This window comes from Salmo salar, chromosome 28 (genome assembly GCF_965601325.2).
Source record: "Salmo salar chromosome 28, fSalSal1, whole genome shotgun sequence".
Classification (NCBI taxonomy): Eukaryota; Metazoa; Chordata; class Actinopteri; order Salmoniformes; family Salmonidae; genus Salmo; species Salmo salar.
Window position 1 is genome coordinate 40,910,001 of NC_138318.1, and position 22,996 is coordinate 40,932,996.

General features: G+C 47.9%; 1 protein-coding gene across 3 annotated transcripts in view; it reads right to left on the reverse strand.

Moving 5' to 3' along the window:
- LOC106589972 (uncharacterized) overlaps positions 1-22,996 on the reverse strand; it is a 230,297-nt gene that overhangs the window by 148,408 nt on the left and 58,893 nt on the right. For all 3 annotated transcript variants that reach the window (XR_014383054.1, XM_082970596.1, XM_082970595.1), the window contains exon 4: positions 4,128-4,652. Coding sequence is in view for 2 of the 3 variants with exons in the window: in XM_082970596.1 (XP_082826722.1) it covers positions 4,128-4,652 (525 nt within the window). In the remaining variant the exon portion in view is untranslated. The remainder of the gene's footprint in view (positions 1-4,127; positions 4,653-22,996) is intronic.

Below are 22,996 nucleotides of genomic sequence, written 5' to 3' on the forward strand. Positions count from 1 at the left end.
TCTATAGGATTGAGGTCAGGGCTTTGTGATGGCCACTCCAATACCTTGACTTTGTTGTCCTTAACTTCTCTAGGGTAGGGGGCAGTATTTTGACGTCCGGATGAAAGGCGTGCCCGTAGTAAACTGCCTGCTACTCAGGCTCAGAAGGTCGGATAAAGCTTTTTTGAAATCTGACACAGCGGTTGCATTAAGGAGAAGTGTATCTATAATTCTTTGAATAGCTGTTGAATATTTTATCAACGTTTATGATGAGTATTTCTGTAAATTGATGTGCTCATTCACCGGAACTTTTGGGAGGCAAAACATTTCTGAACATTACACACCAATGTAAAACGGGGTTTTTGGATATAAATATGAACTTTATCGAGCAAAACATACATGTATTGTGTAACATGAAGTCCTATGAGTGCCATCTGATGAAGATCATCAAAGGTTAGTGATTAATTTTAGCTGTATTTTTGGTTTTTGTGACGTCTCGCCTTGCTTGGAAAATGGCTGTGTGGTTTTTCTTGTCTCAGCGCTGTCCTAACATAATCTAATGTTATGCTTTTGCCGAAAAGCCTTTTTGAAATCGGACAATGTGGTTGGATTAAGGAGAAGTGTATCTTTAAAATGGGATATAATAGTTGTATGTTTGAGAAATTTGAATTATGAGATTTTTGTTGTTTTGAATGTGCCGCCCTGCTATTTCACTGGCTGTTGTTCGCTAGCGTCCCACATACCCCAGAGAGGTTTAAGCCATTTTGCCACAACTTTGGAAGTATGCTTTGGGTCATTGTCCATTTGGAAGACCCATTTGCGACCAAGCTTTAACTTCCTGACTGATGTTTTGAGATGTTGCTTCAATATATCCACATAATTTAAATTCTTCATGATGCCATCTATTTTGTGAAGTGCACCAGTCCCTCCTGCAGCAAAGCACCCCGACAACATGATGCTGCCACCTCCGTGCTTCACAGTTGGGATGGTGTTCTTCGGCTTGCAAGCATCCCCCTTTTTTCTCCAAACATAACGATGGTCATTATAGCCAAACAGTTCTATTTTTGTTTCATCAGACCAGAGGACATTTCTCCAAAAAGTACGATCTTTGTCCCCGTGTGCAGTTCAAACCGTAGTCTAGCTTTTTTATGGCGGTTTTGGAGCAGTGGCTTCTTCCTTGCTGAGCGGCCTTTCAGTCGATATAGGACTCGTTTTACTGTGGATATAGTTACTTTTGTACCTGTTTCCTCCAGCATCTTCAAAAGGTCCTTTGCTGTTGTTCTTTGGTTGATTTGCACTTTTCGCACTAAAGTATGTTCATCTCTAGGAGACAGAACGCGTCTCCTTCCTGAGCGGTATGACGGCTGTGTCGTCCCACGGTGTTTATACTTGCGTGCTATTGTTTGTACAGATGAACGTGGTACCTTCAGGCGTTTGGAAATTGCTCCCAAGGATGAACCAGACTTGTGGAGGTCTACAATGTTTTTTCTGAGGTCCTGGCTGATTTCTTTTGATTTTCCCATGATGTCAAGCAAAGAGGCATTGAGTTTGAAGGTAGGCCTTGAAATACATCCACAGGTACACCTTCAATTGACTCAAATGATGTCAATTAGCCTATCAGAAGCTTCTAAAGCCATGACAAAAAAGGCACAGTCAACTTAGTGTATGTAAACTTCTGACCCACTGGAATTGTAATACAGTGAATTATAAGTGAAATAATCTCTCTGTAAACAATTGTTGGAAAAATTACTTGTGTCCTGCACAAAGTAGATGTCCTAACCGACTTGCCAAAACTATAGTTTGTTAACAAGAAATTTGTGGAGTGGTTGAAATATGAGTTTTAATGACTCCAACATAAGTGTATGTAAACTTCCGACTTCAACTGTACATGGAGTATAGTGCATAAAGTAATAATCTACATATCATATCTATCTGTTTGTATTATTTCGTCTCTCTCCCTCCCCTCGCCCTCCTGTCCTCTCCTATCTCCATCCCCTCACCACCCTGTCTTCTACTCCTCTCCCTCCCCTCGCCCCGTCCTCTCCTCCCTCCCCTCACTCCGTCTCTCCTCCTCTCTCTTCCTCTCTGAGAACAGTCTTTGTTTCCACTAACGAGATTATTATATACACCACAGACATAGCGAGAAACAGACAGAGAGAGAGAGAGAGAGAGAGAGAGAGAGAGACAGAGAGAGAGAGAGAGAGAGAGAGAGAGAGAAAGGGAGAGAGAGGTCATGAGCAGTTGAGCTCCTGAATTTTTCAGCATGTTTTTACAACAATATAGATTTAGAGTTGGATGAAGTTTGATTTTTTTTTAAGCACATATACATGATATTACCCTCCACAACATAACCTTCACTCCAAATCAAAACTTCAAACCAACAACCTGATTTTGGACAAAATTACCTGGAAGGATTCCTACTACCAAAGATTCTTATTCCCAAGGGCTATACAGCAAATGCTCTGGCAAACCAACGACCAGCAAAAGAAGCACAACAGAAACCTGAAAACACCATCCAACCTGGAACGGAGAGAGTAATATTTAGTCTGAAGCTACTTTTAAAGCCAAGAATAAAAAATGCATTTACTTCATATGGACTGAATGCTAAATTAATGCTACCCAGCTTGCTAGGACAGAACAGCTCTGACTGCAACTTCAATTAGCACTGAGGTGTGAAGTGAGAGGTGTCAAAGCCCTTGAGCCCAACAATGGCAGGAGAATTTCACAGCCTTCCCCATCCAAATGCAGAGGTCTTTGAAGAAAAAACAGAGCGAACTGGAATACCTGACCACTGTGACTGACCCAAAGCTTCGACTATGTACAGACTCAGTGAGCATGGCCTTGCGCTTTTGGAGGATGGCCTGGTGCCAAGAAGGGCAGCAAAGAAGCCACTTCTCTCCAGGAAAAACATCAGGGACAGACTGATTTTCTGCAAAAGGTACAGGGATTGGACTGCTGAGGACTGGGGTAAAGTCATTTTCTCTGATGAATCCCCTTTCCGATTGTTTGGGGCATCCGGAAAAAAGCTTGTCCGGAGAAGACAAGGTGAGCGCTACCATCAGTCCTGTGGCATGCCAACAGTAAAGCATCCTGAGACCATTCATGTGTGGGGTTGCTTCTCAGCCAAGGGAGTGGGCTCACTCACAATTTTGCCGAAGAACACACCATGAATAAAGAATTGTAACAACTCATCCTCCGAGAGCAACTTCTCCCAACCATCCAGGAACAGTTTAGTGACGAACAATGCCTTTTCCAGCATGATGGAGCACCTTGCCATAAGGCTAAGTGGCTCGGGGAACAAAACATCAATATTTTGGGTCCATGGCCAGGAAACTCCCCAGACCTTAATCACATTGCGAACTTGTGGTCAATCCTCAAGAGGCGGGTGGACAAACGAAAACCCACAAATTCTGACAAACTCCAAGCATTGATTATGCAAGAATGGGGTGCCATCAGTCAGGATGGGGCCCAGAAGTTAATTGACAGCATGCCAGGGTGGATTGCAGAGGTCTTGAAAAAGAAGGGACAACACTGCAAATATTGACTCTTTGCATCAACTTCGTGTAATTGTCAATAAAAGCCGTTGACACTTATGAAGTGCTTGTAATTATACTTCAGTATTCCATAGTAACATCTGACAAAAATATCTAAAGACACTGAAGCAGCAGACTTTGTGAAAATTAATATTTGTGTCATTCTCAAAACTTTTGGCCACGACTGTAGATATGTGGTGATGGTGGATTAGGGGCCTGAGGCAGCAGCTAATGGGGATCTATAATAAATACAAATACAAATGTTGTTCCTCAGTGAGACAGACAGACAGACAGACAGACAGACAGACAGACAGACAGACAGACAGACAGACAGACAGACAGACAGACAGACAGACAGACAGACAGACAGACAGACAGACAGACAGACAGACAGACAGACAGACAGACAGACAGACAGACAGACAGACAGACAGACAGACAGACAGACAGACAGACAGACAGACAGACAGACAGACAGACAGACAGAGAGAGAGCCTAATTACTGTAGCTGCTGCCCATTAGACAACAAAGACCAGGCTTCATCAACCTGAAAAGGAAAGAGAAGAAAGACATATCTGAAGAGCTATGATGTTAGTCATGGGTCTGTGAACTCACCCATTGTCCTGCCCTGGTAGAGGAATGGTCTTCTCTTGTCCTGGTAGCTCCTGTCCTGGTGGAGGAAATGTCTTCTCCTGTCCTGGTAGCTTCTGTCCTGGTGGAGGAAAGGTCTTCTCTTGTCCTGGTGGAGGAAATGTCTTCTCCTGTCCTGGTAGCTCCTGTCCTGGTGGAGGAAAGGTCTTCTCCTGTCGTGGTGGAGGAAAGGTCTTCTCCTGTTCTGGTTTCTCCTGTCCTGGTAGCTCCTGTCCTGGTGGAGGAAAGGTCTTCTCCTGTCCTGGTAGCTCCTGTCCTGGTAGAGGAAAGGTCTTCTCCTGTCCTGGTAGCTCCTGTCCTGGTAGAGGAAAGGTCTTCTCCTGTCCTGGTAGCTCCTGTCCTGGTAGAGGAAATGTCTTCTCCTGTCCTGGTAGCTCCTCTTCCTTCGCTAGTGTGTCTTCTCTCTGGCCCAGAGGGGTGGCTGCCTCTTCAGAGAGGGTATGAAACTCTGCTACAGGAGACTCCAAAGGCTCCAGAGGCTGGAAGGTTCTGAAAAGGAGCAGAGGGTTTAAAATGAGACAGAGGTAATATTGTTGTCATATATGGAAAACATATAGAATACATATACACTATCGTTCAAAAGTTTGGGGTCATTTAGAAATGTCCTTGTATTTGAAAAAAGCACATTTTTGGTCCATTAAAATAACATCAAATTGATCAGAAATACAGTGTAGATATTGTTAATGTTCTTAATGACTATTGTAGCTGGAAACGGCTGATTTTTTATGGAATATCTACATAGGCGTACAGAGGCCCATTATCAGCAACCATCACTCCTGTGTTCCAATGGCACGTTGTGTTAGCTAATCCAAGTTTATCACTTTAAAAAGGCTAATTGATCATTAGAAAACCCTTTTGCAGTTATGTTAGCACAGCTGAAAATTGTTGTCTGATTAAAGAAGCAATAAAACTTGCGTTCTTTAGACTAGTTGAGTATCTGGAGCATCAGCATTTGTGGGTTCGATTACAGGCTCAAAAGGGCCAGAAACAAAGAACTTTCTTCTGAAACTCATCAGTCTATTCTTGTTCTGAGAAATGAAGGCTATTTCATGTGAGAAATTGCCAAGAAACTGAAGATCTCGTACAACGCTGTGTACTACTCCCTTCACAGAACAGCGCAAACTGGCTCTAACCAGAATAGAAAGAGGAGTGGGAGGCCCCGGGGCACAACTGAGCAAGAGGACAAGTACATTAGAGTGTCTAGTTTGAGAAACAGACGCCTCACAAGTCCTCAACTGGCAGCTTCATTAAATAGTACCCACAAAACACCAGTCTCAACGTCAACAGTGAAGAGGCGACTCCAGGATGCTGGCCTTCTAGGCAGAGATCCTCTGTTCAGTCTGTGTTCTTTTGCCCATCTTAATCTTTTATTTTTATTGGCCAGTCTGAGATATGGCTTTTTCTTTGCAACTCTGCCTAGATGTATGTGTGTGTGTGTGTGTGTGTGTGTGTGTGTGTGTGTGTGTGTGTGTGTGTGTGTGTGTGTGTGTGTGTGTGTGTGTGTGTGTGTGTGTGTGTGTGTGTGTGTGTGTGTGTGTGTGTGTGTGTGTGTGTGTGTGTGTGTGTTTGTTGTTGTTTCAACAGTGAAACAACAATGGCTGCATTCTCCCCTGTGAGAATAGCCCTATTCTAGTCCCAGAGGACAGGGGAGATGTCACTACTGATGTCAACCCATTGGATATAATAGTACTACAGTTCTCTCCATTGACCTCCATTATAATTCAACCACAGAGGCTGAATCACAAATTGCAACCTATTCCGTATGTAGTGCACTCAATTCACCCAGTCACTACAAAGATACAGGCGTCCTTCCTAACTCAGTTGGCGGAGAGAAAGGAAACCGCTCAGGGATTTCCACACGAGGTCAATGGTGACTTTAAAACAGTTACAGAGTTCAATGGTTGTAATGGGAGAAAAACTGAGGATAGATCAATAATGTAGTTACTCCACAATACTAACCTAAACGACAGAGTGAAAAGAAGGAAATAATTGTGGCAAAGAAATTAACTTTATGTCCTGAATACAAAGCATTATGTTTGGAGCAAATTCAGCACAACACTTCACTGAGTACCACTCTTCATATTTTCAAGCATGGTGGTGACTGCATCAGGTTATGGGTATGCTTGTCACCGGCAAGGACTAGGGAGTGTTTTAGGATAAAAAGAAACAGAATAGAGTTAAGCACAGACAAAATCCTAGAGGTAAACCTGGTTCAGTCTGCTTTCCAACAGACACGGGGAGACAAATTCACCTTTCAGCAAGACAATAACCTAAAACACAAGGCCAAATATACACTGGAGTTGCTTACCAAGATGACATTGAATGTTCTTGAGTGGCCAAGTTACAACTTTGACTTAAACCAGCTTGACAAATCTATTGCAAGACTTGAAAATGGCTGTCTAGCAATGATCAACCACCAACTTGACAGAGCTTGAAGATTTTTTTTTTATATTAATGTGCAAATATTTTACAATCCAGGTGTGCAAAGCTCTTAGAGACTTACCCAGAAAGCCTCACAGCTGTAATCACTGCCAAAGGTGATTCTAACATGTATTTATTCAGGGATGTAAATAGTTATGTAAATTAGATATTTCTGTATTTCATTTTCAATACCTTCACAAACATTTCTAAAAACATGTTTTCAATTTGTCATTATGAGGTATTGTGTGTAGATGGGTGACAGATAAAATATATATTTATACCATTTTGAATTCAAGCTGTAACAACAAAAATGTGGAATAAGTAAAGGGGTGTGAATACTTTCAGAAGGCAGTGTAGCTGTAAAACAACTCATTTTACTCTCCGCCCCATGGCAAAATGAGTAGAGTTTCAGCAAACTTGCTTTAAAACTGCAGCATTATCTCTACACCCCATTGCAAAACGTGTAGAATTGCACTAAATTAACTCTAAAACGTTTTTAAAAATGATCTCCGCAGTCCGCATTGTGTGTGTGGGGAATTTATTAGTTTGAGGATTTATATATATTTTTTTTTACATAACATACGTTTTGGGGTGAAAAAAAATAAATATGAAAACATTAACATTACAGTCAATGGGTACAGTAGGTGAAAACATTAACATTACAGTCAATGGGTACAGTAGGTGAAAACATTAACATTACAGTCAATGGGTACAGGAGGTGGAAACATTAACATTACAGTCAATGGGTACAGGAGGTAGAAAACATTAACATTACAATCAATGGGTACAGGAGGTGGAAACATTAACATTACAATCAATGGGTACAGGAGGTAAGAAACATTAACATTACAGTCAATGGGTACAGTAGGTGAAAACATTAACATTACAGTCAATGGGTACAGGAGGGGGAAAACATTAACATTACAGTCAATGGGTACAGTAGGTGGAAAACATTAACCTCTCTCGGGTATGTGAGACGAAATCGTCCCACCTAGTCAACAGCCAGTGGAATCGAGTGGCGCGATATTCAAATACCTTAGAAATGCTTTTACTTCAATTTCTCAAACATATTACTATTTTACACCATTTTAAAGACAAGACTCTCGTTAATCTAACCACATTGCCCGATTTCAAAAAGGCTTTACAACGAAAGCAAAACATTAGATTATGTCAGGAGAGTACCCAGCCAGAAATAATCAGACACCCATTTTTCAAGCTAGCATATAATGTCACAAAAACCAAAACCACAGCTAAATGCAGCACTAACCTTTGATGATCTTCATCAGATGACACTCCTATGACATTATGTTATACAATACATGCATGTTTTGTTCAATCAAGTTCATATTTATATCAAAAAACAGCTTTTTACATTAGCATGTGACGTTCAGAACTAGCAAACATACCGAAAACTTCCGGTGAATTTACTAAATTACTCACGATAAACGTTCACAAAAAACATAACAATTGTTTTAAGAATTATAGATACAGAACTCCTTTATGCAAGCGCGGTGTCAGATTTTAAAATAGCTTTTCGGCAAAAGCACATTTTGCAATATTCTGAGTAGATAGCTCGCCATCACGGGCTAGCTAATTTGACACCCACCAAGTTTGGCGTTCACTAAACTCAGAATTACTATAAGAAAAATTGGATTACCTTTGCTGTTCTTCGTCAGAATGCACTCCCAGGACTTCTACTTCATCCACAAATGTTGTTTTGGTTCAAAATAATCCATAGTTATGTTCAAATATCCTCTGTTTTGTTCTTGCGTTCAAGACACTATCCGAACGGTGACGCGCGGACGCATGTCGTGACAAAAAAATTCAAAATATTCCATTACCGTACTTCGAAGCATGTCAAACGCTGTTTAAATTCAATTTTTATGCGATTTTTCTCGTAAAATAGTGATAATATTCCGACCGGGAGACGTCGTATTCGTTCAAAGACTCAAAGAAGAAAATGGACTCTTCACGTGCACGCGCACCCCCGTCTCATTGTTCTCAGATCGACCACTATCCAAATGCGCTATTGTTTTTCAGCCAGGGACTGAAGAGTCATCATTCAACGTTCTGGTGCCTTCTGAGAGCCTATGGGAGCCTTAGAAAATGTCACGTTACAGCAGAGATCCTCTGTTTTTGATAAAGAGGGTATAGAAGACCAAGAAATGGTCAGAGAAGGCACTTCCTGTCCAGAATCTTCTCAGGTTTTGGCCTGACATATGAGTTCTGTTATACTCACAGACACCATTCAAACAGTTTTAGAAACTTTAGGGTGTTTTCTATCCAAATCAAACAATTATATGCATATTCTAGTTTCTGGGCAGGAGTAATAACCAGATTAAATCGGGTACGTTTTTTATCCGGATGTGAAAATACTGCCCCCTACCCTAGAGAGGTTATCATTACAGTCAATGGGTACAGTAGGTGGAAACATTAACATTACAGTCAATGGGTACAGGAGGTGGAAAACATAGCTCTTATTTACGGGGAATAAAATACGTCAGTACTGACAACTATTCCTGAGATATTCACTTACTAGAAACAATTTAAATATCAAAATGACAAACAATATATATATAATTTAACAAACTTCTTTTAAAATGTCCATAAAATGTGATAATTTTAAACAGCAGACATTTTCTCTTTTTCAACCAGAAAAGAGAAAGTTTCCAAGATCTGCTGGTGAGAGGCATTATTGAAAAGCCCACAATGCCTCTCTCCATAGTTATAAATACATAACGTGTAGGTAGGTGTGTGTTTCTGTAGTATGCTAACGCTACTGAATGATGACTGTGATATGTGAGAGGGGGATGTATTTATAACAAACTGTCCTCTCTGATTCCATCACAACACTCATGTTTCAACATCCCTGGGATGTACAGCGTAACTATAGTTTATGATCATATAATAAGAAATGAACAGGCTTGGCGTTGTCCTTTCTGAAGCTGTAACCCGTATTTACAAAATAAACCCTTAATAAGCCTACAGAGGGATTGACGGAGGAGCGTTATAGACCGTGATAACGACAATTAGAAAAAGGCTGTGTAACAACAGAAAACAACACAGTCGTAAACAAAATCACTCCCTAAGTCAACACAAACACAAACACGTACACACACACACACACACACACACACACACACACACACACACACACACACACACACACACACTCTCTCTATGTACAGTGCAGAATGCAGTACCTGGGTGCTGCAGTTCTCTCAGGTGACTGCATTGTGTTCTGTTGGTCGGACTGAGAGACGGATCTGAGAGCAGCCAACCGGTCTATCTGTGGTTCTGTCTGTGGTTCTGTGGTAGACCCAGTAACTGACATCTCTTTCTGTTCTGGGGTTGGACCAGTCTGTTCTGGGGTAGAACCAGTCTGTTCTGGGGTGGGACCAGTCTGTTCTGGGGTAGAACCAGTCTGTTCTGGGGTAGAACCAGTCTGTTCTGGGGTGGGACCAGTCTGTTCTGGGGTAGAACCAGTCTGTTCTGGGGTAGAACCAGTCTGTTCTGGGGTAGAACCCGTCTGTTCTGGGGTAGAACCCGTCTGTTCTGGGGTAGAACCAGTCTGTTCTGGGGTAGGACCAGTCTGTTCTGGGGTAGGACCAGTCTGTTCTGGGGTAGAACCAGTCTGTTCTGGGGTAGGACCAGTCTGTTCTGGGGTAGGACCAGTCTGTTCTGGGGTAGGACCAGTCTGTTCTGGGGTTGGACCAGTCTGTTCTGGGGTAGGACCAGTCTGTTCTGGGGTAGGACCAGTCTGTTCTGGGGTAGAACCAGTCTGTTCTGGGGTGGGACCAGTCTGTTCTGGGGTAGAACCAGTCTGTTCTGGGGTAGAACCAGTCTGTTCTGGGGTAGAACCAGTCTGTTCTGGGGTAGAACCCGTCTGTTCTGGGGTAGAACCAGTCTGTTCTGGGGTAGAACCAGTCTGTTCTGGGGTAGGACCAGTCTGTTCTGGGGTAGAACCCGTCTGTTCTGGGGTAGGACCAGTCTGTTCTGGGGTAGGACCAGTCTGTTCTGGGGTTGGACCAGTCTGTTCTGGGGTAGGACCAGTCTGTTCTGGGGTAGAACCAGTCTGTTCTGGGGTAGGACCAGTCTGTTCTGGGGTGGGACCAGTCTGTTCTGGGGTAGAACCAGTCTGTTCTGGGGTAGAACCAGTCTGTTCTGGGGTAGAACCAGTCTGTTCTGGGGTAGAACCAGTCTGTTTTTCCTCCTTCTTTTTCTTCTGCTTTTGTTTCCTCTCTTTCTTCCTGTTCAAGGCCTCAATATTCTCCTCTGTGGCCTCTCTCTCTGAGGCAGCTAGTTGTATTACTGTGGGGGCTTTCTGTCGGCCTTCTCCTCTCTGAGTCAGCTAGTTGTATTACTGTGGGGCTTTCTGTGGCCTCTCTCTCTGAGTCAGCTAGTTGTATTACTGTGGGGCTTTCTGTGGCCTCTCTCTCTGAGTCAGCTAGTTGTATTACTGTGGGGCTTTCTTTGGCCTCTCTCTCTGAGTCAGCTAGTTGTATTACTGTGGGGCTTTCTGTGGCCTTTCTCTCTGAGTCAGCTAGTTGTATTACTGTGGGGCTTTCTGTGGCCTCTCTCTCTGAGGCAGCTAGTTGTACTGCTGTGGGGCTTTCTGCGGCCTCTCTCTCTGAGTCAGCTAGTTGTACTGCTGTGGGGCTTTCTGTGGCCTCTCTCTCTGAGTCAGCTAGTTGTACTGCTGTGGGGCTTTCTGTGGCCTCTCTCTCTGAGTCAGCTAGTTGTACTGCTGTGGGGCTTTCTGTGGCCTCTCTCTCTGAGGCAGCTAGTTGTACTGCTGTGGGGCTTTCTGTGGCCTCTCTCTCTGAGGCAGCTAGTTGTACTGCTGTGGGGCTTTCTGCGGCCTCTCTCTCTGAGGCAGCTAGTTGTATTACTGTGGGGCTTTCTGCGGCCTCTCTCTCTGAGGCAGCTAGTTGTATTACTGTGGGGCTTTCTGTGGCCTTTCTCTCTGAGTCAGCTAGTTGTACTGCTGTGGGGCTTTCTGTGGCCTCTCTCTCTGAGGCAGCTAGTTGTATTACTGTGGGGCTTTCTGTGGCCTTTCTCTCTGAGGCAGCTAGTTTTATTACTGTGGGGCTTTCTGTGGCCTCTCTCTCTGAGGCAGCTAGTTGTATTACTGTGGGGCTTTCTGCGGCCTCTCTCTCTGAGGCAGCTAGTTGTACTGCTGTGGGGCTTTCTGCGGCCTCTCTCTCTGAGTCAGCTAGTTGTACTGCTGTGGGGCTTTCTGCGGCCTCTCTCTCTGAGGCAGCTAGTTGTACTGCTGTGGGGCTTTCTGCGGCCTCTCTCTCTGAGTCAGCTAGTTGTACTGCTGTGGGGCTTTCTGTGGTTGCTGTTGTTGTCGTGCTGAAGGCCTTCTGGACCACACGAGGCTCAGGATCACGGTCGTCATTTCGATCAGGACTCTCCTGAGTTCCACTAATGTTTCTGGTTTTGACCACGTCATGAACCGACAATGGTTCAACTGCGTTGTATTCTGCATCCTGTACAGAGGCTTCGATATTGACCTGGACAGGGTGAGAGTCAGCCATTATGACAGGAGTGTCTGTGAACTGGTCTGGGATCAGTTTGACAGGGACAGTACCTTTGGTCTGGTGGTCTGAGACTGGGTTAGGTTTGGCCCCCTTTTCTGGATTACGTATTATGTTCTCCTCCTTGTGAACCCCGTGCCCCTCGCTGCTGACCCTTCCCTGTGAACATAAGGACGATGAGACGGGACATTCCAGCGGTGTGGTTTCGTCTCGGTGTGAATCCGTTCCGACAGGGGCTGCAGAGTTCTCTGCGGTCTCTGTTTCGCTGTGTCCGTCTTCACAAACCGGTGTTATAGCGTCAATTCTCTGACCTTTAACCTCCACACGCTCCTTCATCGACAGACCCTCGAGATCTGAACTGACGGAATCAGACAGGACGGTGACTTCTCCTGGTCCGGTGCTTTGGTTTTTATCTGTGTCCTGTCTTTTTTCCCTACCAGCAGGGACTTTAACTACAGTCCCTGTGTTGCTGTCTCTCTCAACATCCCCACTATCCCAGTCTAAAATGAAACGATGGTGACTATGAGGTGATATATTGATTCCTTCATGACCACGGTTGAAACTATAGTCCTCTACAGTATAAGTCCTTTCCCCCTCTCCCTCCTCTGTGTCTGGTCCTTTCTCTCCATCTTTCTCTCCACCTATTTCTCCACCTTTCCCTCCATCGGTGACATAGCTGCCATCACCTGACTTCCTGTTCTCTCCCTGACGCAAACCTCCCAGGGTCCTCTCTGTTCCCTGTGTTACCCCCGGCAGTAGTGGTGAAGTTGTGAGTAACGCTGTGCGTTCGTCGTCTGTTTCTAAACCGTCTGATATGTTGTCTGAGGCAGGACTGGATCCTGGCCTCTCCTGCTGCTCTTCATGTTCTTGTTGCTGAGCGAAACGTTTTGGAAGAATCGCTGAATCTGATTGAATAAGAGCTGCATTTTCAGTCAAATCAGGTACAGAGGGGTCCCTCTCAGCGCAGGGTTCTGTTGGTACTGTTGCTGGCACAGGCAGCATGGGGTAGAGACTTTGTTCTAACACAGAGGGAGAGGATAAATGGAAAGAGTCTCCACTGCAACATAACACGTCCTTAGACGACCCTGGAGGAGCCAGGCGGGGGTTAAATGACGCCACAGCCTTCTCCTCTCCTTTACCTGGTCTTCCACTATTCTCGTCTCTCTGGTCCAGCACAGACACTATTTGTGACTCTATCTGTGTCTCTTTCTGTTCTGAATGATATCTGGTGCCTCGGATTTCCTGTCCTGTTTTTTTATCAGTCTCACTACTCTCTTGTTGTTTACTCGGCTGATTCCATTTTCCTTTCTGCTTGTCATCCTCCTCTATTTCCTGTCGTTTGTGAGAGAGATTCTGATCTCCCTTTTTGTCTTCGTCTTCCGTTTCATTTTGTCTCCTCTCGTCCTTCCTCTTCCTCTCGTCTTTCTGTTTGTCTCCCCGTTTGTCCTCTGTGTTTACATCATGAGGCTGGCTGCTGATTGGCTGCTCAGCACTGGGTGTTGGGCTGTCATCGTTAACGGACAAACCCACATTGATGACATCATCTTCAATAGACACAGCACTACGGAATAGATTTACCCTGACAGGCTCTTCTACCTCGGACTCAGCTCCAATGTTAAATACATGTAGGGGAATGGTGTTATCATATCCAGCTGTTGATACTGTTGTAGCCTGAGGCTGAGATGGTGATTCAGAGATGGAGACTTGTTCTAGAAGCTTCTCGCCAACCTTCCCTTTAACCTTTTCAGCCAGTGGTCCTTTGTCACCACAGTCACCAGTTTCATACTCGTCCTCCCTGTGTCTCAGGTAATCTCTGTACTCTGAATCCAGTATTATAGATGCTGCCTGTCTCATTTCCCCTGTCACATGATCAGGAAGTGATGTCATTTCCCCTGTCACATGATCAGGAAGTGCAATGCTGTCATAGTGACCGCCACCATGACAGTCCCAGAGTCCAGGAGGTGAAACGTCACAGTCATTGATGAACTCCAAGTGACTCAGCATGGGACCTGGACGCTTCAGTATCTTTATGGGCTCATTACTATCAGACTGATCACTCAGTGAAACGGAGGGCAGGTCAAAGACAGTTTCCGCTGGAACAAGAGCCTTAGTGACTGGCTCAGATCCAGGCTTAGCAACAGGCACAGTCTCAGACTCAGAGGGAGAGTCTCTGGAACTCTGAGGCCCCTCTTTACCTTTCATAGGATCTAAAGAAGACTGGTTAGGAATTTTGATATCTGCCTGTTCTGAGTCTGGGACTGAGTATGGGACTGGGACTGAGTCTGGGTCTGGGACTGGGACTGGGTCTGGGACTGAGTCTGGGACTGGGACTGGGACTGAGTCTGGGACTGAGTATGGGACTGGGACTGGGGCTGAGTCTGGGTCTGGGACTGGGACTGGGTCTGGGACTGAGTCTGGGACTGGGACTGGGACTGAGTCTGGGACTGAGTCTGGGTCTGGGATTGAGTCCGGGACTGGGTCTGGGTCTGGGACTGGGACTGAGTCTGGGACTGGGACTGGGACTGAGTCTGGGACTGAGTCTGGGTCTGGGACTGAGTCTGGGACTGGGTCTGGGTCTGGGACTGGGTCTGAGTGTGGGACTGGGTCTGAGTCTGGGTCTGGGACCGAGACTGGGACTGAGTCTGGGACTGAGTCTGGGTCTGGGACTGGGACTGGGTCTGAGTCTGGGACTGGGTCTGGGTCTGGGACTGAGTCTGGGTCTGGGACTGGGACTGAGTCTGGGACTGAGTCTGGGTCTGGGACTGAGTCTGGGACTGGGTCTGGGTCTGGGACTGGGTCTGAGTGTGGGACTGGGTCTGATTCTGGGTCTGGGACCGAGACTGGGACTGAGTCTGGGACTGAGTCTGGGTCTGGGACTGGGACTGGGTCTGAGTCTGGGACTGGGTCTGGGTCTGGGACTGAGTCTGGGTCTGGGACTGAGTCTGGATCTGGGTCTAGGTCTGGGACTGGGTCTGGGTCTGGGGCAGGTTCACCAGAAAGTATACTGAGAGTAGTTAGTGGAGAGGAGGTTCCTCCATGCTTCCTTCCACCATTCTGATTTTCTCCATCCTCCTTTTCTCTCTCTGAGACCTTGACCTCTGACCCTTTAACCGTTCTACTTGTCTGGGTCTTCTCCTTAGGCTCCCTAAGGAGGTCAGGAGGGGTCAGGGTTAGGGGTCTGTCCCCAGGCAGAGCTGGCTGTGGTGGGGTCAGGGTTGGTGGTTCGTCCCCAGGCAGAGCTGGCTGTGGTCGGGTCAGGTTTTGTGGTGGTCTGTCCCCAGGCAGAGCTGGCTGTGGTGGGGTCAGGGTTGGTGGTCCGTCCCCAGGCAGAGCTGGCTGTGGTCGGGTCAGGTTTTGTGGTGGTCTGTCCCCAGGCAGAGCTGGCTGTGGTGGGGTCAGGGTTGGTGGTCCGTCCCCAGGCAGAGCTGGCTGTGGTCGGGTCAGGTTTTGTGGTGGTCTGTCCCCAGGCAGAGCTGGCTGTGGTGGGGTTAGGGTTAGTGGTCCGTCCCCAGGCAGAGCTGGCTGTGGTGGGGTCAGGGTTAGTGGTCCGTCCCCAGGCAGAGCTGGCTGTGGTCGGGTCAGGTTTTGTGGTGGTGGGGTCTCTGGCTTCTTGACGCTGAGGAAGTTGTGTGAGGTGAAGCTAGCCTCACTCACTGGGTGGTGAAGGTTCTCGTGCACATTCAGTGGAGGCAGGAAGGCAAAGTCCAGTCCAGTAGCAGGTTGGGAGACAGAAACATCATGGAGGCTCATAGAGGAGCTATCATCAGCTTTCACTGCGTCATTGAAAAACAGTTTCCTGTTGCCCCTCACAGCTAGTTGGAACACCTTAATAACTCCAGACATAGTGAAGGGTTCCACTACACCACTACCACTGTCTTAAGACTGAGGTTGTACTGACCTGAGGAGTGTAGTTTCTCTCTCAGAAACCTTAGCCTCTGAGGTGTTGCCGGTGTGGTTGATGTGGACCTGTTGATTGTAGCTCCACAACTGAAGCCGAGCTCTGCTGTAACTGAAAGACCAGCGGAGGCTGAGGTGAGGTAAAAGAGAAGGTAGCTGGGATCCTTCCCTGTCTCTCTCTCTCTCTCTTGGTCTCTGTGGCTGAGATGGAGACGGCTCTTAGTTGTTTTAGGACAGGTCCTAAAATGTTTGATTTCTTCTTTCTCTCCTGGCTCTGTTTGAGACTGTCCTCAGTCTCTGTGCCTCCTTCTGCGCTGCTGTCGGAGCCCTGTGACTGAGACTGGTCTCTAACACCTAGGACAGGTGCTGTGGGTCCTCCTCCTTTCTCTTCTGACTTCAGACTCAGGCTCTGTTTGAGACAAAGTAGCTCATCTGCTGACTCCTTGGTCTCTGTGCCTCTCTTTGTGTTGTTGCTGTCCTGGGACTCGTTGTGCTCAGCAGAGAGATGAGAGGAGAGTGGAGATGAGAGGAGAGCTGAATCTCTGTTTCCTGGTTGCCTGAGAAGCTGAGGGAGACACAGACTACTTTGTTCTTGTTCAGTAGTGGTGCTGAGTTGAGAGTGAAGAAGAGAGAGAGAGAGAGAGAGAGATGAGAGAGCTGAATCTCTGTTGTCTTTTTGCTGGATGGACAGAGTGAGAGGGAGAAAGAAAGAGGGAGGGGAGGGAGAGATGACAGAGCTGAATCTCTGTTGTCCTGCCACTGTATCGGTGGAGTGAGAGAGAGAGAGAGAGAGAGAGAGACAGAGAGACAGACCTGATCAGCAGAGGTGATGCTGTCAGCGGTAGCTAAGGTAGGGGAGGGTATGATGAGATCACCCCAGCAGCACTGCGACGGTAGTAGTGAGTTAACAGGAACAGGAACGTCAGCGCTGGTAGAGTCCGGGGCCCGCCGCTGTCGAATGGCTCAATGAAACTTGCTCTCCTCCACCAGCTACCCCTCCTCCTCCTCCTCCTCCTATTTCTCCTTCCTCTCCCTCCTCTTCCTCTCTCTCTAATCTGGTAGCAGTAGCAGCGCTGTTGTGTTCCTGGTAATTACGTCCAGTGATTCCCCCCGAGGGGAGAGGGAGAGGTATCCGTGACGATGTGGGACTGTCCGTAGTCCAGACTCCTTTTCTATCTCCTCTCTCTCTCTCTCTCCGTGGCTGGAGAGAGTGTGTTGGTCCTAGGGGCAGGCTCAGGCTGCCCCCTCTCTCTCTCTCTCTCTCTCTCTCTCTTCCCTCCCTTCTGTTCACTCTCTCTCCCACTGAGTTTTGAGACACTGTGTTGTTGCTGCAGTCCTGGTCCGATACAGATCAAGCCCTCGTCTCTGTATTTGTGTCCTTAGCCAGGAGTGGAGGTGAACCTTTAATCCCTGTGTAGATTAAAGAGCCCTGGGTGTGTCTGGCCACCCCGGGAGGTGGACGGCTGTTCCTCTCTGTCCCTCTCCTGCAGAACTCTCCAATAGACTCTCCTCTAGTCCACCTAAACCTCCTCCTCTTTCTCCCAATGCTGCCAACTCTGATTCTACCACCAAAGAAGAAACTGTTGCTGCTGCTGCTCTCTCTCTCTCTCTCTCTCTCTCTCTCTCTCTCTCTCTCAGACCAATCGGGTGGCTTGTTTTTTTTACCCTCTCCCTCGCATTCTATCGTTTCTGGCATCGTGGGTGTTGTCAGGGGCAACGCATTGCCGGCAGCAGCAGCGGCCACTACTGAAGATTCTTCAAGGGCACTCTTCTTCCTCTCCTCCTTCTTCTCCTCCTCCTCCTCCTGCTCCTCCTCCCTCCTCTTCTTCCCTTTCTCCTGCACAGGCTAGGTTCTGGGAGTGTGTGTTCTGAAAGTGTCTCTGGTCCAATGTGTGTGTGTGTGTGTGTGTGTGTTTCTCTGGTCCAGTTTCTGTTGGTCAGCTCCACACCTCACAGGAAATACATGTTCTTCCTGTGTTTCTTTTTTTTTACATATATATCTGATCTCTGATCAGTACCCGAGTACAGAGATGGTGCTGACACTACTATCATGAACAATAACGGAGGTTTTGGATAGATGTCACAGAAGATGTATTCGTGTCATTATCATTAATCCCTCCCTTTTGCACTGTGGTTCCGGTCTGGGATTTCATGACCCTCAGTCAGAGAGAAGAAGCCATCTGTCTGGCTGTGGTCTGCTGGCTGCTGGGACTCTTGGTGGTTGGGGTTAGGGCCAAGCTAGGGACAGGTGTACTATCCAGGCTAGTAAGATGATCCTGCTGCCCACACTGAGAGACTGTGGCTGGGGGTCTGGAGCTGGGTAGGGTTTGGTTTAGGGGCTGGGGTTGGGGTTGGGGTTAGGGGCTGGGTTAGGGGCTGGGGTAGGGGTTGGGGCTGGGGCTGGGGTAGGGGCTGGGTTAGGGGTTGGGGTTGGGGATGGGGTTGGGGTAGGGGCTGGGGTAGGGGTTGGGGTAGGGGTTGGGGGAGGGGCAGGGGTTGGGGTAGGGGCTGGGATAGGGGGTTGGGGCTGGGTTAGGGGTTGGGGCTGGGGCTGGGGTAGGAGCTGGGGTTGGGGCTGGGGTAGGGGCTGGGGTTGGGGCTGGGTTAGGGTTAAGGCCAGGCTGGGAGCAGGTGAACCCAGGGCCAGGCTGGTGGTAAGACTATTTCCACACTGAGAGCCTGTAGTTAGGTGGCTGTAGCTTGTCTGTCCCTTGGGACTCAGCTGTTCCTGGTAACCTGAACTCCTGCCCTGTGGTTCTCTGTCTATCCCTGTCTGGATGTCTGTCTGTGTCATTGACTCTGGCTTTGTCTCTAGATCTGTGCTTATCTCTGTGTGTATGTCTGACTCTGAGACTTTAACTCCAAATCTGATCTTCATCTTCCTCCTCTTTTTCTGTGAGTTTGTCTTGTGCTCTGGTCTAACGCCATGAGTCGGTTTGTTGCTTTGACTCGTCTGATGAGTCGGTTTGTTGCTTTGACTCGTCTGATGAGTCGGTTTGTTGCTTTGACTCGTCTGATGAGTCGGTTTGTTGCTTTGACTCGTCTGATGAGTCGGTTTGTTGCTTTGATTTAGTCTGTGAGTCTGTTTGTTGCTTTGATTTAGTCTGTGAGTCATTTTGTTGCTTTGATTTCCTCTGTTTGATGCTTTGACTCAGTCTGTGAGTCTGTTTGTTGCTTTGACTCAGTATGTGAGTATGTTTGTTGCTTTGACTCAGTCTGTGAGTATGTTTGTTGCTTTGACTCAGGCTGTGAGTCTGTTTGTTGCTTTGATTTCATCTGTTTGTTGCTTTGACTCCGTCTGTGAGTCTGTTTGTTGCTTTGACTCAGTATGTGAGTCTGTTTTATGCTTTGACTCAGTCTGTGAGTCTGTTTGTTGCTTTGATTTAGTCTGTGTGTTGCTTTGACTCTGTCTGTGAGTCGATTTGTTGCTTTGATTTAGTCTGTGAGTCTGTTTGTTTTGCTTTGACTCAGTCTGTGAGTCTGTTTGATGCTTTGACTCAGTCTGTGAGTCTGTTTGATGCTTTGACTCAGTCTGTGAGTCTGTTTGTTGCTTTGACTCAGTCTGTGAGTCTGTTTGATGCTTTGACTCAGTCTGTGAGTATGTTTGATGCTTTGACTCAGTCTGTGAGTTTGTTTGATGCTTTGACTCAGTCTGTGAGTCTGTTTGTTGCTTTGACTCAGTCTGTGAGTCTGTTTCTTGCTTTGATTTAATCTGTTTGTTGCTTTGACTCCGTCTGTGAGTCTGTTTGTTGCTTTGACTCAGTCTGTGAGTCTATTTGTTGCTTTGATTTAGTCTGTGTGTTGCTTTGACTCTGTCTGTGAGTCGGTTTGTTGCTTTGATTTAGTCTGTGAGTCTGTTTGTTTTGCTTTGACTCAGTCTGTGAGTCTGTTTGATGCTTTGACTCAGTCTGTGAGTCTGTTTGATGCTTTGACTCAGTCTGTGAGTCTGTTTGATGCTTTGACTCAGTCTGTGAGTCTGTTTGTTGCTTTGACTCAGTCTGTGAGTCTGTTTGATGCTTTGACTCAGTATGTGAGTCTGTTTGATGCTTTGACTCAGTCTGTGAGTCTGTTTGATGCTTTGACTCAGTCTGTGAGTCTGTTGCTTTGACTTAATCTGGGAGTCTGTTTGATGCTTTGACTCAGTCTGTGAGTCTGTTTGTTGCTTTGTTTGATGCTTTGACTCAGTCTGTGAGTCTGTTTGATGCTTTGACTCAGTCTGTGAGTCTGTTTGATGCTTTGACTCAGTCTGTGAGTCTGTTGCTTTGACTTAATCTGTGAGTCTGTTTGATGCTTTGACTAAGTCTGTGAGTCTGTTTGTTGCTTTGACTCAGTCTGTGAGTTTGTTTGATGCTTTGACTCAATCTGTGAGTCTGTTTGATGCTTTGACTCAGTCTGTGAGTATGCCTTAGTCTTTCCTGAGGTCTTTTGTCCTGTCAGCTGATCTGTTTTAGGCTCTAGTACTAAGCCTAGCAGTCTCCCTCTGCCTCTGCCTCTGCCTGCTCTCTCTGCTCCACAAACACTGGACTTATCAGGGTTTATTTGACGAAATCTGCCATCTGTTGTCCAGTCTAATGTTGTCCGAGTGTCTGAGTGTTTCCTTCATACCATCCCACCACCATCCCGCCTCTCTAGCCATTCTCTCCAACAGTTGTAATGTTCCTTCCTCTTGTCCGGCTTCTTTCTCTGCTCCCTCTGCTTTATTCTTTTCCCCCAGAAGGTAACTCCTGATAACGAAACCCTTCGGTATTGGCTGTATCCCTCTGATGGGTTTCTGTGTCACCGCGCTGTATTTCCTTGTTTCCGTGGTCGCCGTCGTTGTTGCCATGGTGTCCCGGCATGGAACACCAGTAGAGGCGGCGCTTGGCTGTATCCGAGGCGATGGAGACGATGGCTCTGTGTCCGTGGGAACAGCAACATCCTCCTCTAGCCCTTCTCTCTTCTTCATCCTGGCCCTTTGGCTCCTCCTCCTCATAGTGGAGTGAGTCTCTGGGCTCTGGGCTGTAGACCACTGGTCTCAGAGACATGCCCAGAGAGGTCTAATATGCTCAGAGAGGCCATCCGTTCTTCACATTACTGGAAGGTCTCGCGTAGCTCCTGTTTCGAACGGGATGGCAGAGGACAGAGGTATGAGGGATGGAGCACCCTGCATGGGTGTGGCAGTAGTCTGGGCTGGGGAAAGGGGTAGGGAGGAAAGGGCTGGGAGCGATGGGCACAGGGGTGGGGCACCTTCCACAGGCAGTGCTGGGACCCTCCATGGAAAGGGCTGGGGTAAGGGCTGGGAGGGCTGGGATCAGGGGGGAGGGCTGGAGTCAGGGGGGAGGGCTGGAGTCAGGGGGGAGGGCTGGGGGCAGGGGGGTGGGCTGGGGTCAGGGGGAGGGCTGGGGGCACGGCTGGGAGGGCTGGAGGCAGGGGGAGGGCTGGAGTCAGGGGGGAGGGCTGGGGGCAGGGGGGAGGGCTGGGGGCACGGCTGGGAGGGCTGGAGGCAGGGGGAGGGCTGGAGTCAGGGGAGGGCTGGAGGCAGGGGGAGGGCTGGAGTCAGGGGGAGGGCTGGAGTCAGGGGGGAGGGCTGGAGTCAGGGGGGAGGGCTGGAATCAGGGGGAGGGCTGGAGTCAGGGGGGAGGGCTGGAGTCAGGGGTAGGGCTGGAGTCAGGGGGGAGGGCTGGAGTCAGGGGTAGGGCTGGAGTCAGGGGGAGGGCTGGAGTCAGGGGGGAGGGCTGGAGTCAGGGGGGAGGGCTGGGGTTAGGGGGAGGGCTGGAGTCAGGGGGGAGGGCTGGAGTCAGGGGGGAGGGCTGGAGTCAGGGGGGAGGGCTGGAGTCAGGGGGGGGGCTGGGGTCAGGGGGAGGGCTGGGGTTAGGGGGGAGGACTGGAGTCAGGGCTGGGGTCAGGGGGGAGGGCTGGAGTCAGGGGGGAGGGTTGGAGTCAGGGGGAGGGTTGGAGTCAGGGGGGAGGGCTGGAGTCAGGGGGAGGGCTGGAGTCAGGGGGAGGGTTGGAGTCAGAGGGGAGGGCTGGAGTCAGGGGGGGGGCTGGAGTCAGGGGGAGGGCTGGAGTCAGGGGGAGGGCTGGGGTCAGGGGTAGGGCTGGAGTCAGGGGGGAGGGTCATTCCATGAAGCTATAGAAACACATAGCACACAAAAAACAGGCAGGGGCAAGTCCCAACTCTATGCAGAGGCACTGCACACAGGCACTGCATTGCACACTGCAATCTTTACACTCGCTCTGCACTGCACACAGAAACCTGTACACAACACTGCACTGTAAACTCTACATTGCACAGAACACTGCATTCAGTAATGTCTATTCTAGAATAAATAGACAGAAAATAAAAGCATTCATTCAACACACAAACAAGAGGCAGAACTCAGTCCAAACAATGTTTTATAGCAGGCAAGGTGAAAGTATTGTTACCTTAAATGTCCAATGCAGATGGTTTTATATCAATATCAAATAATTTCTGGGTAACAAATAAGTGTCTTACTGTGATTTCAATTAAAATGTAAAAAATAATAATAAAAATACTTCTTAGCAAAGAGCAATTTGTCAAGCAATAATTTTACTAGGACTGTCTGGGAGTGGTCTGGGACTGTCTGGGAGTGGTCTGGGACTGTCTGGGAGTGGTCTGGGACTGGTCTGGGAGTGGTCTGGGAGTGGTCTGGGACTGTCTGGGAGTGGTCTGGGACTGGTCTGGGAGTGGTCTGGGACTGTCTGGGAGTGGTCTGGGAGTGGTCTGGGACTGTCTGGGAGTGGTCTGGGACTGGTCTGGGAGTGGTCTGGGAGTGGTCTGGGACTGTCTGGGAGTGGTCTGGGACTGGTCTGGGAGTGGTCTGGGACTGTCTGGGAGTGGTCTGGGAGTGGTCTGGGACTGTCTGGGAGTGGTCTGGGAGTGGTCTGGGACTGGTCTGGGAGTGGTCTGGGAGTGGTCTGGGAGTGGTCTGGGACTGTCTGGGAGTGGTCTGGGACTGTCTGGGAGTGGTC